Source organism: Phascolarctos cinereus, unplaced genomic scaffold, assembly GCF_003287225.1.
Source record: "Phascolarctos cinereus isolate Bilbo 61053 unplaced genomic scaffold, phaCin_HiC Scaffold_7;HRSCAF=346, whole genome shotgun sequence".
Lineage (NCBI taxonomy): Eukaryota > Metazoa > Chordata > Mammalia > Diprotodontia > Phascolarctidae > Phascolarctos > Phascolarctos cinereus.
Genome location: NW_027556180.1, coordinates 68,047,485 through 68,065,855, shown reverse-complemented (window position 1 = coordinate 68,065,855; position 18,371 = coordinate 68,047,485). Strand labels below are relative to the sequence as shown.

Genomic DNA, 18,371 nt, shown 5'->3' with positions numbered 1-18,371 from the left:
AGCAATGGGTAGACTCAGGTCAAATCCAAGCGTATTCCTTTGGAGTGGGGAGGGAGACTCTGTGCCAGAAGGATTACTCAGGTGGGGAATTATCAAGTCTCCAGCAGATGTCTGAGTTGGACAGGGGTCAGCAGTATGCTCCCCTCCTCATCATTCTTCTCCCCACTGCTTTCACACCACCATCCCCATTTTGCTTTTCCTGGATAGCAATGCAGTAGGGACCTCACTTGGAGAGGAAGTGAGGTAGGGAAGAGAGACCATGGAGAGCTGAGCCCCTCAGAGAAGGATGAGGAAATGAGAAGGGAGAGAGAAAGAGGAACAGGAGAAGAAAATGGGAGGGAGGTCAGGGGAATGGAGAGAAGACAGTACCTCTCAAAGGACCCATAAACAGCACTGTAAGAGGTGAGACTATATTACAAGGTCATGAATGGGTCTTGTTTTTTAACCAACATAGATACAAGTAAATCCTGTCCTTCAAAGTAATCCCCTTTGGGACAGATGATACGGCATAGGCCTTATTCCAACCATCCTGCCACTGCTCCCAACATAATTAGAGCAATCAGAATTGCTGGAGCAGCCCTTGGAGTCTGTTTACAAGCCACAAGAGAAATCAGTATCCTTTCTGGAAAGTCACGCCTTGTGTTTTCACCAAAACAGCACTGCCCAGCATGACCGATTACCTTACTCCTCAAACTTGGCTCCAAATGACTTGTAGCTGTTTCCAAACACCGAATCCACACACCCCACTCCCCCAAAGGGTAAGGATTTGCCATGCCTCAGCCTATTCAAAAGAATGTGCCTCAGGCTCTAAAAGCAGTTCCCCCAGCAGCTCCTGATCCTAGGCAGCATCCATGCCAAAAGGCATTCCAAGCCAAGTTGGGTGAATAAGGTAGGAGCTCTGGATAGGTAACGCCACGTTCATGAAAACATGTCAGAACTCCTACACTGAGTGAATGCTGTTGCTTTCAGAGGAGTCCCCTTCCCAGGCTATAGATTAGGACATTCTCCTGCCCTCTCTGAGGCCTCAGTCTGTATGTCTATAAAGTGGAAAGAATCCTAATTTGACCTCAAAGGGAGGGAAAGGGATGTGAGCAGGGAGTATTAATCGATGACAATAAGGAGCTTTAAGCTTTCATATTAAAATCTGATCTCACTGTCTAGGGAGGAGAGAGAACATTAGAGCCAGCTTTCAAAAATGAAGGGGACTAGAGGGGAGAGGAGAGGACAGGAAGGGAGAGAAGGAGAGAGGAGGAAAGGGAAGGGGAGAGGAGATGAAGGAAGGGGAAGGGAGAGGAAAGGAGGGGAGAGGAAAGGAGATGTAGGGAAGGGAGGGGAGGGAGGGGAGAGGAGATGAAAGGAAGGAATGGGAGGAAGGGGAGGGGAAAGGAAAGGAGGGAGGAGAAAGGAGATGAAGGGAGGGGAGGGAGGAGAGAGAAGGGAAGAGGAGAGGAGAGAAGAAGTGGGCAGAAGGAGGGGATGAGGAAAGGAGAAGAGGGGAGGAAAGGAGAAGAGGGGAGGAAAAGGGTGAGGAGAAGAGAGGAAAGGAGGGAAGGGGAGAGGAGAGGAAAGGAGGGGAGAGAAGAGGAGATGAAGAGAAGGAATGGGAGGGAGAGGAGAGAAGAGGAGGGGAGGGGAGGGGAGAGCAAGTGCAGGAAGGGGAGAGGAAGGGAGAGGAGAGCAGAGGAGAGCAGAGCAGAGCAGAATAGAGGAAAGAAAACCAGTTCACTGCAGAAGCTTCTTCCCAATAACTGAGGCCTCATTCACTTGAAAAACACAGATATAGATGAGAAATGCAGAGTCAGAAGCTCAGCATCAGTAAGCCGGTGAACCCACTTTCCCGCAGAGAAAAAAGCAACACTGCCTCAGAACCTGCTCTATTGCTCCAGTCCGTGCCAGGCATCTCGACTGGAGGCCCCAAGACTGTGGGGCAGGGAGGTCACCTGGAGTGTCCTCCAGCAGAGAGAGAACATTAAGCCTTGGACCTCCTTCTACTCCACAGAACGCTGCAGAGGGACAGATGTCTCTATGGCTCAAGCCCATCCTTAACTTACAAAGGGGGAGGCAAGAAGATGGCCTGAAGATGGAGCACTTTGCCAAGAATTCAGGTCTCCCATTAGCCATCTGTATGACTTTGGGCAAGGAAGGAGTGGATGAATGAGCATTTATTAAGCACTCACTGTATGCAAAGCACCGGTCACTTCTCCAGACCTGTTTTCTCACCTGTAAATGAGGGGACTGGACCAGGTAATTCCTAAAGTCCCTTCCAGATCTGACATTCGACTATGACTCCTTGGTCCCCATGTAGAGGCATCTGTCTCCCATTCCCCATGCCTGGAATGTACACCCTCCTCACCTCTGCACTAAGGAATTCCTCTCTTTCTGTAAGATGCAGCTTAAGAACTATCTTCCACACAAATCCTTTACTGATCTCCCCAATTGTTAGTGGCCTCCTTCCTTAACTTTCCTTAATAAACGCTCATTCTATATTTACTTATCTGTGTACATGTTGTTGTGGTTCAGTTATTTTGCCAGCTCTTCGTGACCCCATGTGGGGTTTTCATGGCAGAGATACCAGAGCGGTCTGCCCTTTCCTTCTCCAGCTCATTTTACAGATGAGGAAACTGAGGCAAACAGGGTGAAGTGACTTGCCCAGGGTCATACAACTAGGAAGTGTCTGAGGCCAGATTTGAACTCGGGAAGCTGAGTCTTCCTGATTCCAAGCCCAGTGCTCTATCCACTGTGCCACCTAGCTGTCTCCTCCTAAAGAATGTAAGCTCTTTGAGGACAAGGATTGCTCACTTTTTTTAAAATCTTTGTATTTGCAAAACTTGTCATTAGGCCTGGAACATTGTAGGTCTTATTAAATACTTATTAATTGAGCGCTTTTTGTTATTAGGACTTATACAGGCCCTCTAGAAATTATTTTGCCCATCACTCTGCCCCTACACTTAGGACAGCCCCTCACCTAGCCTAGGTAGCTAGGAAGAAAGAGAAGTCTCTCCTCTCCATCATAATGGTCCAGACTCCTGTCTCCGTATCTCAGATACTTCATCAGCCCAGAAGTTCTATCTTCAAACTCCTTCTTACTCTGCCCCACCTCCTCGAGATGATGGATTTCATTCACTCCTTTGGCATAATAACTCTTTTGAGGCTTTGAGACTGAGGTCCCATAATATAACAGAAAGAATCAAGAGACAAGTTCTAGTCCTAGCTTGGCCACTGACTGCTATGAAGACTTGAGTTAAACGCTTCTCCTTCAGGACATCTCCACTGGGATAGCTCCTTACCTAACCTACTCTGAATAAAAGAATCTTTCTTCTCCCTCAAGATGATCCAGGCCCTCATCTGATTTGATGAAATGAAATTAGATGATTTTAGAAACTACAAGAGCCATTGCATTTGGAATCAGAAGACCTGGGTTCCAACCCACCTCTTCCACTTACTACCTAGGACACTGGGCAAGTAAGTCACTTGGGCTTTCTGGCCTCAGTTCTTTCATTTGTAAAATGAAGAAGTTGCACTAGACGTCTCAAAAGGTCCCTTCTACTTCTCAATCTATGATCCAATAATCCTGAGTTCTCGACCCCACCCAGCTCTTACAAATTATGGCTCTACCTAAGAGATGATGCTTTAACTCAGAAGATGCCACTGTCCCTCTCTCGTCCTAGCTCCCTTCTCCCACCTGGATGACTCAAGTGCAGAAACCCAGGCCGGCAGGAGAGAGAGGCTTCAGGTCCCCCACTGCAGACGAAGGCGAATTCTGAGGCCTCCATGGAGCCCCTGGGGCGGGGAATGGGATAAAAACAGTGACTTACAGGAAGGCTTTAAATACATGCCAGGCGGCAGAAGTTCTGTGCACAGAAACAGGGTGATTAACTGGCTGACTTAGTTTCAGTGAGATACAGAAACCCAATCCTAAAAGCAGCTTGACACCCTGCAGACAGACTATAGGCACCAACCACCTCAGAGAACAAATGAGCCCTGAATTTGTGTAGGATTAGCAAATCCTACTGCCTTCCAGACCTAACCATCTAAGGCTCAAGGCCAAGATAGCCAAGGGTGCTGGTGGGTAGGAGAGAGATGGAGGAAGGCAAAAGAAGAAGGGATGGTCAACACAGGAAGATCCACAATGTTTCCCTTTCCCTAAGGTTAGCCCTTCCCCAGAGTCCAAGAAAGGGAGAAGTGGAATCAAGCAGTGGGGACCTCAGGAAAGAGAGGGCCAGGGTTGGGCCAGCTTTGTTTCAATTTTAGTCCAAACTCTTAATCCAAACTGAGGCTGTCTCCTTCAAGGCTGATGAGCTCAGATCCCCTGTATGTGGTTGGCTGCAGTGCAAAGGGATAAACCTTTGGGCTGGGAGTCAGAACCACCAGGTTCTCTGATACACTGGGGTTCCATGCCCTCATATGGCCGTGACCAAAACACTGTATGTCTCTTAAGTGTCTAGGGGTCTAGTATCCACTTCCTGGAGAAAGAAGCATAGGCCTGTTAGAGAAAAAAATGCCAGTCTGAATGAGCCAATGCACTGTCCTTTTACAGTCAGTGGGTAGCTGGTTGATCACCAATGGGGCCCACTCTGAGAATGCCTTCCTTCTTCCTCTGGATGGAAACCCTCTACTTCTGCTGCTCTCTTTGTGAAGTGAGAGGTCATGGATACAAGGCTGATCCCCAAGGCTCAGGCCCTGAGCTCAGGACCTCTTCCTCCCTCTGGCTCTGCTTAGGAGCTGAGAACTAGAGACATCCCTCATACAGGACTATGGTGGGGAGCTCCTGACACCCTAGAGAACCTCCTTGACATCTGCTTTTAATTTCCTAGACCAGCACCTTTTACTTTTTGCGAATTGTTTTTAACTGCCTTGGGAAACACTTCTATGTGAGGGTAGATGAATGTTTTTATTAAATGGATAGTTCCTTTGAATCCTCATGCTCTGAGTTCATCCATCGTACCAACCAAGGAAAGGTCACTTCCTGAATTCAGAGCACATCCTGAGGACCTTGGGTACAATGAAAAGAACCCAAAGTAAAAAGGAGGAGTCCCAGGACCTCTCTGAGAATTCTGGCTCTGTCGCTTAATTACCTTTAGGATTTTGAACAAATCACTTAATCTCTGTGGCCTTCAATTTTCTCATCTATTAAATAAAGGGACTGAACTAAGTGATCTTTAACTCTAGGTCTATGACCCTACAGAATCTTCCTCATGATCACCAGGCTGCCAAGTCTTCAACCCTGACCAAGAAATCCCCATCTTCCCATTTCTTACCATCACACTACAGTACCCCTGACACTTAAATTTTTTTAAAAAGACACACACACACATACTGACCAGCAGCCTGTAGCCTAATAAAAGTACGTAAAGAAAGGATAGGTATCAGGGACATCTGACCAGAGCACTGGTAAGTAAAATCAAGTAAAGTGGGTTTCGCGTTCTATGCCATCTCTGCTATCAAGGGGATCACTCAGTTTCAGGCTCCCCTTAGGTAAAAAAGGGAAAGATTTCCCATGCTCCATTAGTTACTACAAGTTACTGATACATTGGTAAAGTACAAAAACAAAACAAAACAAAAACACAGGTTTAACAAGAAACAATCTGTGGGTGAACAGGTATTTGAACCAAAATCATTGAGTCACAGAATTTATAGCTAGAAGAGGCTTAGTTAAAGATCACTAGTTCTATCCCATCATTTTAACAGATGAGGAAACTGATTTGTCCCAAAGCTAGTTATTGCCAGAACCATAACTAAAATTCAGGCTTCCTGACTCCCAAGTCTGTCACTCTTTCGACTATACCTTGATGATGAGAAAAAAAAAAAAACCTTTTTCCTACATCAAGAAAGAAACATGTTATAGAATAAGAGTTCTTAACCTTTTGGGTGTTGTGAACTCCTTCAGCTTGAACCTATGGACCCCTTCTCAGAATAATGCTTTTCAGTGCATAAAATGAAATGCATAGGATTGCAAGGGGAAATAATTATGTAGAAATACACTTATCAACTAAAAAAACAAGTTCACAAATGTGTTTTGCATGACTTCACATGTACAGTGGCTATCATATTGCTTGCTTTCTCTATGGATGGGGGAGGGGTTGGAGGGGACTGAAAAATTTTTAAATGAGTATTTTTTAAAATAAAAGCAGGTTTAAATAAAAATAAAAACTAGTTCACAGGCCTCAGATTAAAAACCTCTGGCTATAGAAGGAAGGAAATATGGTGCCATGGAAAAGACGCTGAGCTTAGAGTCAAAAGACTTAGATGCCTAGCTCTACAACATCTAAATGGAAGACCTAGCCCCCCCCCCAAAAAAAAAAAAGTCCTTTACCTTCCTGGGCCTCTATTTTCTTAATCAGTAAAGTGAGGGAATTAGTTGGATTTTAGATCTTAGAGCATCTGTAAGGTCTGTTCCAGATCTAACATTGGGTGTGATTTAGTAATGCTCCAGGTTCTGGCTTACCCCATGCTGCTGCCATGATATCCCTCAGTCACTGGAAACTGAAGAGAAGAGAAAGATGCTCTGAAGGTAGAGAGGTTGTCTCCAATAAGTTGAGAGGACAGAGGAAAGATACACAGTTAGGGAAAGGAGAAGAAGGAGACAAGAGAGGAAGGCTTCAATAGCCTAAGCTAGGAACTCCAGGTCCCTGAGAAGAGGTAGTTTGAAAGTAATTCAAGGAAAGGCTCTGAACGTGGAAAGTATGGAGACAAGGATGGTTCATAAGAGAACATAACCTCCCCTGAGCCAGAAAAAGATGCCAAACACCTAGTCCGTGACTATCCTTTTCTGTCTATGGGGAGACCATGTTCTCTAGCTATGTAACTCAATGCCCTGAGAGGCTTTCAAAAATGTATCATTTTTAAATAAGGCTGAGGGCCCTGGCTCAGACAGACTGCCAACTTGCCCTGACTCCAAGGCTAGCTCCTCCCTTTCATATCTCTCAGAACAAACTCAGCCCTAACTGGCTCACAGGGATTGGAAAGGGGACATGAATTCTTCCTGAAGAGACAAAGATGGCATGTACCAGCTATTGGTGCTTAGACTCTTGGAGGTCTGGAGACTTGAGATGAATTTAGTAACTACTCTGCCCCTCTAGTTTCTCCATTAGTGATTTAAGTTCTTGGTGGGTAAGGTCTTAGAAGTATACATAGTAGTTGCATTTTAGTAATTAACCCTTCCAGGAGGCTCACTGGAAGAAATCACCAGACAGACCATAGAATGTTAGAGCTGGAAGTGACCTTAGGGTTTATCTAGACCAAACATAGGCATGCACAGAATATTTCATTAGGATGTGCACTCAGAGAATTCTATTTTTTTTAAAGCTAACATTTATTGAATAATTATAAAAGCCATTTATTCATCAAAGAAACTAAACTCATTTAAAACTTAACTAAACATGCATTAAACTTTAAAAATACAAACAAAAATGAGACGATACCAATTCTGAGACAACATTGAGATGTGCCAAGGCACACTCTGCATACTCTATGCATACACCTAAGAGTCCAAACCTACCATTTTGGAGATAAGGAATCTGAGGCCCAGGAAAGGGAAATAATTTTCTCAAGTTAAGGAGATGTGTTTCAGTTCGGCGTTTTCTTTCTCTCCAGAAAATTCTTTTTCTATATGCTTAAAATTATAGATTCCTTGGGCCATCATCATAGGCATTCCCCTAGCTTGGTGCAAAAAATACTGCATTTGGAGTCAAAGGACCAATAAGGTCCTTTTCCTAACCTGTAAGGTCCCTTTCACCTTTCAATTCTATGGTTCTGTGTTTAAGACAAGATGCCTCCTCCCTTTGTTTAGACCAATGGGATGGGGAAGAAGGGAGAATATTTCAACAGGGCCGAAAGATCTCAGAGAAGTAGCTTCCCTACTCTTCCAAACTCTGATACATATGATCCAAGCCTTGCCTGAGGCTCTTGAAGAGGACTCCCTTCCCTCTGGTCCTGTTTCCAATAGCAACTGGAGGAAAAGTTGGTGAACAATGGGCAAAAAAGGAATCACAAAAGGTCCAGAGCTTGGAAGGGAACCAGTGAGGTTACTCATTCATTCAACAAACATTTATTAAATACCTACTGTGTCCAAAACGCTGTACTAAATGTTGGCGCCAATACAAAATTTAGTTAAAACACAACGCCTGTTCTCATAAAGCTTATGTCTGATCTATCTCCCTACTTCCTAAGAGGTTTCAAGACTTTGTTTAATATGCTTTTCCCTGGCCTTTTCTCAATTTCCCCTGAGCATTCTTTTCTATAACCCTGCAGTTTCTCAGTGTCTATTCCTATCCCCTATCTTCATCCTTCATCATAATTCATCCTAAATCCTTTTAAAATAACTCCAGCATCCAGGGACATGTCAGGAAAAATGTTAAGGATAACGGCCTTCCTAGGGGCAGGTACCACTTCCAAGAAAGCTTCCCCCCCAGAACCCTCACACAGAATTTGGAGATGTCTCCCTTCTGCAGAGGTCAGGAAATCAGCTCTACCTCCCCCTCCCACCTCACTCTACCTCACTGCCTTCCCCAAATGGGGAGCTGAGATCCGGGCATGAAGCTTCAGAGCTCAAGCCAAACTGCTAATGGAGATTCTGGAAGCTGAGGAGCAGAGTGTCAGCCAGAGCAAAGCCCTGGCAAGCTGCAAATCAAGAGAGAAAGATCTAGAACGGAGAAGAATGGGAGACCAAGTGTGAGAGAGGTAAAGGGGGCAGAACAGGACACTGGCTGGGAGGCTTTGCCATCCTTGATGCTGGAACCCTCTCACTACATCCACTTGAGGTATTCAGTCTTCATAGCCAAAGTACTAGGAAGTCAGAGTCGCTTCAGACTGGAAAAAAAACCTTCCTGGGTCATCTTGTCCAGGACTCTGTCCCTGGACTATACCTTTGAGCCAACCCTTTGAAACATGGGTCTCACCTTATATTTAGGGATAAGGTTGCACCTCATCTCATCATCAGCTACCCCAATGCTTTAAACTGCCCCTAGTCTGGAAGTTCCCAAGTTGTAACTAAGCCTGGTAGTGGTAGGGAAGAGTTGGTCATCACCCCCTGACATTTAAACATCATCATTCACTCCCACCCTCAAGCTTCTGTTCTCCCAAAGAGTCATCAACATCCCCTTCTATCTGAAGTTCTGTTCCTTGGATTTACTGAAGCAGAACAGGTTACCTTGTAAGGTAGGAAGCTCACTGTTCCTGGAAGCATACACGAAGAAACTAGGTGACCACCCATAAGGGACTTTATAGTAGGTATTCCTATATAAGGCAAGAGGTTGAACTAGCAGCTAGGTGGCATGATGGATAGAGCTGAAATCAGGAAGACCTGAGTTCAAATCTAGCCTTAGATACTTACTAGCTTTGTGACCCTGGGCAAGTTAATTAACCCTTGTCTGCCTTAGTTTCCTCAACTGTAAAATGAAGATAAAAACAGCACCTACATCCCAGAGTTGTTGTGAGAAGTGAATGAGATGATGTTTGTGAAGTCCTTAGCACAGTGCCAGGAATAGTTTTTCAGCCATCTCTGACTCTCTGTGACTCTACTTGAGGTTTTCTTGGTAGAGATACTAGTGTGGTTTGCCATTTCCTTTTCCAGCTCTTTTTACAGATGAGGAAACTGAGGCAAACAGGGTTAAATGACTTGCCCAGGGTCATACATTTAGTAAGATCTGAGGCTAGATTTGAACTCACAAAGAGGAGTCTTCTTGACTCCAGGCCCAGCGCTCTATCCACTGTGCCAATTAGCTGTCCCTCCTCCCCTGAGGTCCCTTCCAATGCTAAGCTTCCACAATTCTAAGATCTATATCAGTACTAACTGACTCATTTGGTACATGATGCAAAATTATCACAGACAGGGGTCAGTAACTGCTGTCACTGTCCTCCTTAAGCAATAGCCTGAGGAGGAAACTAGGAAGTAATAATGTCATGGGCTCATTTGGGATGATATCATCACTTACTAGTTCCAAACTGTCAGACAAAGATGGGTTTCCCCTAACTTTCCCTTTGTAATCACAAAGCTTGCAAGATTCTAAATCCAATTGGACTTACTGGTCTAAGTCAATTAGGGACTAGATATTGTTTCACCATCATCTTTTGCTGGTGTCTGCTGGCAAATGTTTAACTACCGGCTTCCCCCAAAAAAAATGTGCCCATGACATATTTTTCAGTTGGATCTGCATTATTCCCATTTTCTTCATCACTTTCTTAAGTCTAGATAATCAACAAAACAATAAATAAACCCATTTGTAGTTTTTGCCAATTTCCAAGATGTTCAGGCTCACACTGAAAATTTAACAATCTGCTCTCAGGACCCAGTTCAAGCTGGTTCCAAGCACACCCCTGAAACTTTAGGCTTCCTAGGTAAAAGTTTTCTCCTGCTAGGGTATGTACAGAGGAGGAAGCAAGGCTCCGAGTGGTGAAGACGGACATTCCTCCGCTTGTGGCACAGATACAGAGGCATGGAGGGCCTCTTAGCACAGTGGTGCTCCATAACCACCCCCACCTGTCTTCCACTGACAATCCGTTCTGTTCCCTTGCTCCCCTTTATCAGCCTCAGAGAGCCTCAGGAAAAGCACTAGCTTTAGAGACAGAGGATCAAAGTTCTAATATATCTGCTGCTTACTATCGGTGTGACCTTGAACAAATAAATACACTTCATCTTTCTGAGGCATTCTTTATCTGTAAATGAAAGGGGTGGACTGGATCAGTGGTCTCAAAACTCTTTTATGTCCATTACTCTATCGATAAAAAATTTTGAGCCTGTGTGTATTTATTTATAAAAAATATACTACTATAATTATATATTTTACTATATATCATATAAAATATGTGCTACTATAGTATAAGGTACAACTGCTTAAATAATTATGTACATTATGAAATATAATGTACATAAATATAAAACATTGTACATTATTTTTTAAAATATTAAGATAAAGATGAAATAAAATGTGATCCTAGAAACAGGAATCCACTTTAGTTTATTAAGCAGTGGAATGCTAGGATGATACCACAGATTTAGGAAAATCTCTTCGGCAGCTCTGTAGAGCCTTGTGGTCAAACCCAAATAGAAATAAGGGTCACTAAACCCTATATAAGGTTCCTTATGAAAGCATATTGACTTAGAAAACCACACAGTAATATTATCTGTATTCTACTGTATTTATATTTACTTTGTTAGGTATTTCCCAATTATATTTTAATCTGGTTCTTGCCACTCTCCAGAATGTTGAGGGCTGTTGCATGCAGCTGCCATATTTAGCCTCCTTAGTCCAGATGAGAAGCGGTAAAGGTCTGTGAACTAGGGTGCTATCTGTGAGTAAAGAGAGGGGAACAAATGTGAGAGATGTAGACATGGAATTGATAAGATTCTGGGCACTAATGGGAAATGTGAATGGGGATCAGAGGAAAGTAAAGAGTCAAAAATGCCATGACCATTGTGAGAACCTGGGTGAGCAGAAAAGAGTGGTGCCCTTGACAGTAATTGAGAAGTAGAGAAGAAGGCTGAGCTTGCAGAGAGAGAGAATATAATGGTATCTGCCATCCAGATCACCATCCAGCCATGCCTGCTCACACCACTCAAAATGCAAAGGAAAGAGGCAGAGATTTTGGATAACAGTTAACAATAACAGATCACTGCCATCATATTCAGAGTCTGCTCTCTGAGGGTACCTATGGCAGCCATAAGATGATCTGAAGATTAGAGGGTGGGGACAGCTTTCCCAGAATCACCTATGTAGCTGCTGAGGGTGGTTAGTTTAGGTTATAATTTCCCTAAGGGCTGATAAGTGGAGGTGATGGTTGTGTGGGAGAGAAGCACCCCTCATTGGCTATCGCAGCACAGATGGGATGCAACCTGTCTCCCCACCCACTGATTGGTTGATCATAACGCTCCTCAGGATCAGATCCCACATGAGACCGCTCTCCAAGGAGATAATCTCTAAGGCAGGGATTCTTATACTGGAATCTGGTCCCATAGATAAATTTCAGGGATTCCATGAACTTAAGGGGGGGGGGGGGATCACATCTTTGTTTTCACTAACCCCTAACTGAAATTTAGCATTTTATTCAATTACGAATATACATGTATGTATCTATACATATATGTATGTATATGTATAAAATTCTGAGAAGGGGTCTATAGGATTCATTACCTTGCCAAAAGGGTCTATATATATATATATATATTAAGGTCTGCTCTGAGGGTCCTTCCAGCTTTAAATTCTCCAGATCCTACGATCCTGCCTATAAAACCTTGGACAAATAAGTCCCTTATCCTCTCAAAGATGAATTTTTTTCCATCTGTAACATGGGAAGAGGTAATGGATTAGACTAGGATCCTAAGGTCTCTTCCAACTCTAAATCCTACGAAATAAGGGCAAAGAACATATCAAGATGAGGGGAGTATGGGCCTGTACCAGTGGGACCTGAGACAGAAAGAATCCCAGCTGAGATTCAAGAAACCTGGGTTCTAATCTCACCTCTGCTACTACGGTGTAAACTTGGACCAGTCGCCTCTCCAGGCCTCAGTTTGCTTACCTTTAAAATAAGATGAACTAGATGGTTTCTAAGGCCCCTTCCAACTCCAAAGTTCTCTGTTTTTATGATTCCTTGTGAGGCATTTTAGGGAAGGATTTAGTAAGTGAACGCGTACTTGGAGGATTTCCAATAGAATCCAGAGTCTTAATTTTGAGAAGGGAAGGGAAAGTGGGATGAGGGAGGAGACCTCATAGCCCCTTCCCAGGGGTGAGGGGTCTCAGAGTCATTTCAGAAGCCAGTTTCCAAAGAGGCCTTAAATAGCCTGGAGATGAATATCTGGTTAATGTTCATTTCAAGTGTACTTGGCTCCCAGCCTTTCTCACTGCCCTACCCACCTCCCTCTTCTCCCAGTGGCAGCCTGAGTCACTGCAGCAAGCTCCAGAGGAACTCACTCCCCCTCCCTTCTCCATCAGGATTTAAATAGAGGAGATGGGCCATTTCTAGAAATGGTGCTCATTCTGATCTGGGGCACATGATCCCAATCTAATCTGGACTCACCACCCCACTGACCTTCCCTGTGGAAAAATTGAAGAAAAAAAAACATTTCCCCCAGCCCCCAACACGCCCCCAGTCAGAATGAATTGTGTAGCTTTCTTCTATTTTTGCCAGATGACTGATTTCATTGGTATAGGCAACATGGTCAAACTCAAATAGAAAAAGGGCCATTAAACTATACATAAGGATTCCTGCTCAAGCATATTTACTTAGAAAATCACATCTTAACATCACCTATGTGATATTGTATCTTTAAAAATGTTTTAATAAATATTTCCCAATTTCATTTTAATCTGGCTCCGACAGCCCTCTTGCCACCATGTGTCTACCACCTTTAGAATAGAAAACTCCAGACAAGGAAACAGCACCTACCAATTTTTAGAGAGCTACCTAGGGCACTGAGACCATTAAGCGACTTTCTGGCCACTGTAACATCCAAAATTTCTGCTACAAATCTCCTCTGAGTAGAAGCCATCCTTAGATGGGAAAAGTATGTGCCATAGGGCATAGCTGTCAAGCCTAGGCTTCAGCTTGCTACTTATGTAACCTCATCTCTCAAGTAAGGGAGGTTGGGTCTCCTGGCTCAGGTCAGTGTGGAAAGGCAAAACCTGATCTTGGTTCAGCCCTGCCTTCTTGTTCCTTGATTACCCCAGAGAAGGGTCAAGGCAGACAGTTCCCCCTTACTTTATGATCTACCAAAACTCAAGTACCCACGACCAGGCTCCAGCTTCATCTAACCTTCCTTCTCTTCTTCTCCCTGATAGTTAAAATACTCCACCCCTAATCCCTGATGCATCCGGCCCTTTCTCTCCTCTTCCATGTCAACCTTACTCCTAACCCCATACAGAAGGAAATTCAGCCACAGGAGAAGAAGGAATTGCCCAACACTAAGAAAGATGGAATTGACATGAAAATACAAGTGTCTTCACCTCCTTGGATCCTCAGAGAGTTAGAGAATCAAAGGAATGAGTTTTACCCCAGGATTCTAGAGTTGAAAGTGAGGGCAGGGGGGAAAACGGATGGAAGGTTATAATTTCCCCCAGCCAGGAATAGGGGCAGCAAACTGTGGTGAATAGGATGCTAAATCTGGAACCAGAAAGACCTGAATTTGAATTCTGTCTCTTCACGATCCTGGGCCAAAACACTTAATTTTTTTCTGAGCCTCAGTTTCCTCATCTTAAAAAAAAAAATTGATGCTGGACTCATTGGTCGCTAAAATTTTTTTCCAGCTCTAAGTCTACGATCCTATGAGTAATGGAGATTGGAACAGTGGTCACTACTTTTGACCATTAACCCCCCACCACCCACCACCTGTCCCAGGGAGTAAACTCAGCCTCTTATTTTTCCTGCCCCTGCCAGGAATTCAGGGCCTTTTAAGAGCAGGCCAGTTTTCCATGCCCTAAATGGAGGATAGACAGTGTAACAAAGAGGAGGGTGTATGTCTCCTCTGATGGAGTTGCAGAGTTTTACAAGCCTCCTTCTACCATGCAGGCCAGCCCCACCCTGTGCCTAACCAGGAAAGAGGAGAGATGAGATGCCGTCCACACCCTACTCTCCAATTAGATGCCTGACTCCTCTGTCCCCTCTTCCAGGCCCCTTGGGCATTGAGCCAGGTCCTATGTCCCTACACAGGAGACTCTCTGTCCCTTTCTGGACAGAATGACCTTTACAGTAGCCAAAGGGCTCCATCTGTTCCCTTCTCCCTTCCCTCGTCCCCATTCCTAGATGTTAGGAGCAAGAGAGGGAGGAGAGCAGAGTGTGTGAAGCAGGTCAGAGGATTCCAGCTGAACTCCCTCCCATCTTTTCTCCATTCTTTTGATCTCTTGGTTTTCCTCTCAGACCTCTCTAGCATCTCTTTTTCATTCCCACAGCTATCTCTTCTCCCTCCTTCGTCACAGCCCACCTGAACTTTCTGTCTATTCCTGATTTTCTCTGCTCCTCATTTCAGTCCTCTTTATTATTATTTTCTTTCCCCTACCCTCAATCCTCTTCCCTCTTCTCTCCCTTGTTTCAGGGAATCCAAGTGAAGATGTGTCCCGAGAGCCAGGGGCATACCTTCTATCAGCTATATCTATCTAAAGAATCCTGGAATATAAGCAGAGACGCAGAGAAGCAGTCCCCATTCAGAAGGGGAAAAAAATCGGTATGTAACCAGTAGAAAGCACCTGAAGATCTGAGTAGGCTCTGGTTCTCCGTGCTCACCTGCTAGGTATTTCCTTACATCAAGTCTAGCTCGGGCTGACGGAAAATTCCACCCATTGCAAGAACAAATTCAATCACTCTCCCCGGAAGAGAGCCCTTCAAACACTTGAAAACAGCAATCATGACCCTCCTAAGCCAGCTATTTTCCAGTCTAAATATCCCCAGTTTCTTTTAATCTGAAAGTTTATCAATACTTTTTCCTAAAATGTGAAACTCAGCTGTGGTTTGGTCAGGGCCAAAGAGAGCCGGACTGCTGCATTCCTGGATACTATGCCTATGAACACATTACCTTTTTTGGTTGAGTCATATTGTGCTAGACTGCTCCCTCCCCCAAATTGTTTTCAGACAAATACTACTATCTAGTCTTGATGTCCCCATCTTTTACTTATTCAGGGTTTTTTTTTTAATCCAAGCATAAGACTTTACACTTATTCATATTAAATTTCATCTCATTAGATTTGTCCCAATATTCAAGTTTGTCAAGATCTTTTGGGATCCTGTTACTACCTATATTGTTGTCTCTCCTAGCCTTGGGTCATCAGCAAGTTTGATAATCATTTAAGTCACTGATAAAAAATGCCCTGGATATCCCAGGGCTAAGAATAGATGTCTGGGGACCTCGAAGCATAACTACTCTTCAAGTTGACATTGAGTCATCAGTGACTCATTGGGTCAGACCATTCAGCAGGTGAATCTGTTAAGTGTACTGTTGTCTAGTCCATATCTCCCTTCATCTCATTCACACAAGTACATAAGAATCTTTGTGAATACTTTTTATTTTTTTCCAAAAATAATGTAAGCAAACTAACTCCATTATCATTCTTCTGATTTACTGGTCTAGCACTGTCAAAAAAGAAAATAACGTTAGCCTGGCAGGTTCTATTCTGGAGGATACCAATGCTCTGATCACTGCTTCCTTTTCCAGCTATCCAATAACCATCCCTTTAATAATAATGGAATTTTATCAGGAATCAAAATCAAATGCATTGGCTTATAGTTTTCAGATTTGCCTTTTTCCCCTTTTCTAAAAAAAAAAAATTAAGATAATATTTGCCTTTTTCCAATTCTGTAGCACCAATTCTATTCTCCATGATTTTTTTCAAAGATCACTGACAGTAGCTCAGCGATCACATTGGTCATTTTTTTCATATATAATTTGTTTGAGCCTATTGACTTGAAACCAAGAGCCACCACAACTCTTATCACATCCTCCTATTTATGTTGCGTTTCAATTCTCCATTAGTTACTTCTTTTTTGTACTTTCCAATCCCAAAGATTTATTTCTCCTTGACAAACAAGACCAAAATACAGAAGTAACAGAGCCAAGAAGCTATGTCTTCCAGTTTCAAAACTAGCACTTAATAATAACAATAGCTAGCATTTACATAGCGTGTTAAGGTCAGCAAAGAGGTTTACATTATATTATTTTGTTTGATCCTCCCAACAACCTTACAAGGTGGGAACTATAATTAGTCCTATTTTACAAATGAGTAAACTGAGGCTCTAAGTGGTTCAATGACTTGCCCAAGGCCACATTGCTAAGTAGGTGTCTAAACAGAATTTGAACTGAAAGCATCCTAATTCTAAGTGTAGCCTCATATCCAGCTAGCTACCTAGCCTCCTACTGTTTCATAGACCATGGAGGTGAGGAAGGAGGGGACAGGGGGACAGGGGACAGATATAGTTACTGAATGCATATTCTGTAGTTCACCAAATACTGTGGAAGAAGCAGAAATTTTTCTACATGGATTTGCAAAGCTGGTACCCAAAATCCATAGATAACCATGTAACCTAGATAACCTATGTTATCTAAATAACCCCAGTATTATTTTCCTCCAGCTTAGACTATATCACAAACCTCACTTCAACAGACTGACCTTTGGAAAGGAGGCAGGGAAGCAGCCCCAGTCGCACCTACCTTCCATGCTGTCCTCTCGGTGCATGTTGAAATTGTCATAGGAGTCCCAGCGGATGAGAGGGTCAGAGGTGTTATAGTCCACAGACACACTTGGCCCATTTTCCAGATGTTCCATTCCTGCGTGATTGGAGGACAGGGAAGTGAAAAGAGGTTTACATTTGGAATAAACAAGGAAATCACAGTATTCCCCTAAGGAAGGTCTCTAAGCAATTTCACATCATCTTGAAGCCACAAAGAAGGAAAATGAGGCACAGAATGGGTAAGGGACCCATCTGAGGGCCAATGGCCAGGCTGATTAAGGAACTCCAGAGTCTAGGCCCTAATGCTATTGATGAGGCTTACACCCAGGTCACACAATGGAGCCCCGGAAGATGGAGTGCTGAGAAGCTTGGAGCCCTCACTGCAAGTAAGTTTCTAGCCTTCTGAGTTATTCCAACTCCTCTTCTAAAACAATCATGAAAATGCCATGAAAATTCCCACTGGAATTAGAGAAAGGGGGTTTAAGAAGATTCATGCTATAACTGACTGGGGTCAAAGACTGTGAAAGAAGAATGCTGGTCCTTGTATGCAGAAAGCTCTCAAGAAATGCTAAATTAAACTGACCTATGGATCAGAGGCAGCCTACAGCAGAGGTTTTCAACCTTTGGCAGTGTGGGGAAACCTATAGACCCCTTCTAAAAATGTTTTAAATGCATAAAATAAAATACATAGGATTATAAAAGGAAACTAATTATATTGAAATAGTTATCAATTTTTTAAAAAAGCAACTTTGTGGACCCCACATTAACCCCTAGTAGAATCAGAGAAGTGTAAATGCCCTTGGGTTCTTTAAAGGTCAAACCACTCATTACCCCCCCCCCATTAGGATGCTCCCTCCCTCAGCCAAACCAATAGGAGGTCCTCCCAGTTCAAAAATATTTCTACAAAGGAAGACAACTCAATCTCAGTCACTCATACCCACTAAAGCTTAATCACCTTTGCTGTCCTTCAAGCTATCCTAAATCCTCTCTTCAACCTATGATCAGTCCCTCATTTTCTTTCTTCCATGAGCTGAGAATATCAGGTCACCATCCTCTGCCTACCAACACTATTAAAGGCTAATGTTTAATCAGCCTTCTCCTCTTTAGGTTGAATCATTCAAGTTCCTTTACCCTACTCTCATAAACACTATTCCTTTGTCCTTCTACTATCTTCATGCCTTTCCTCTAGCCTCTAAGCCTTTATATGTGGAGCCTAGAGATGG

General features: G+C 43.5%; 1 protein-coding gene across 1 annotated transcript in view; it reads right to left on the bottom strand.

Annotated features, from left to right (window-relative positions):
• The window catches only part of TNS1 (tensin 1), a 326,151-nt gene that overhangs the window by 90,106 nt on the left and 217,674 nt on the right, over nucleotides 1-18,371 (bottom strand). Inside the window, 1 exon segment of the mRNA XM_021002764.2 lies at nucleotides 17,129-17,245. Coding sequence (XP_020858423.1) covers nucleotides 17,129-17,245 — 117 coding nt within the window.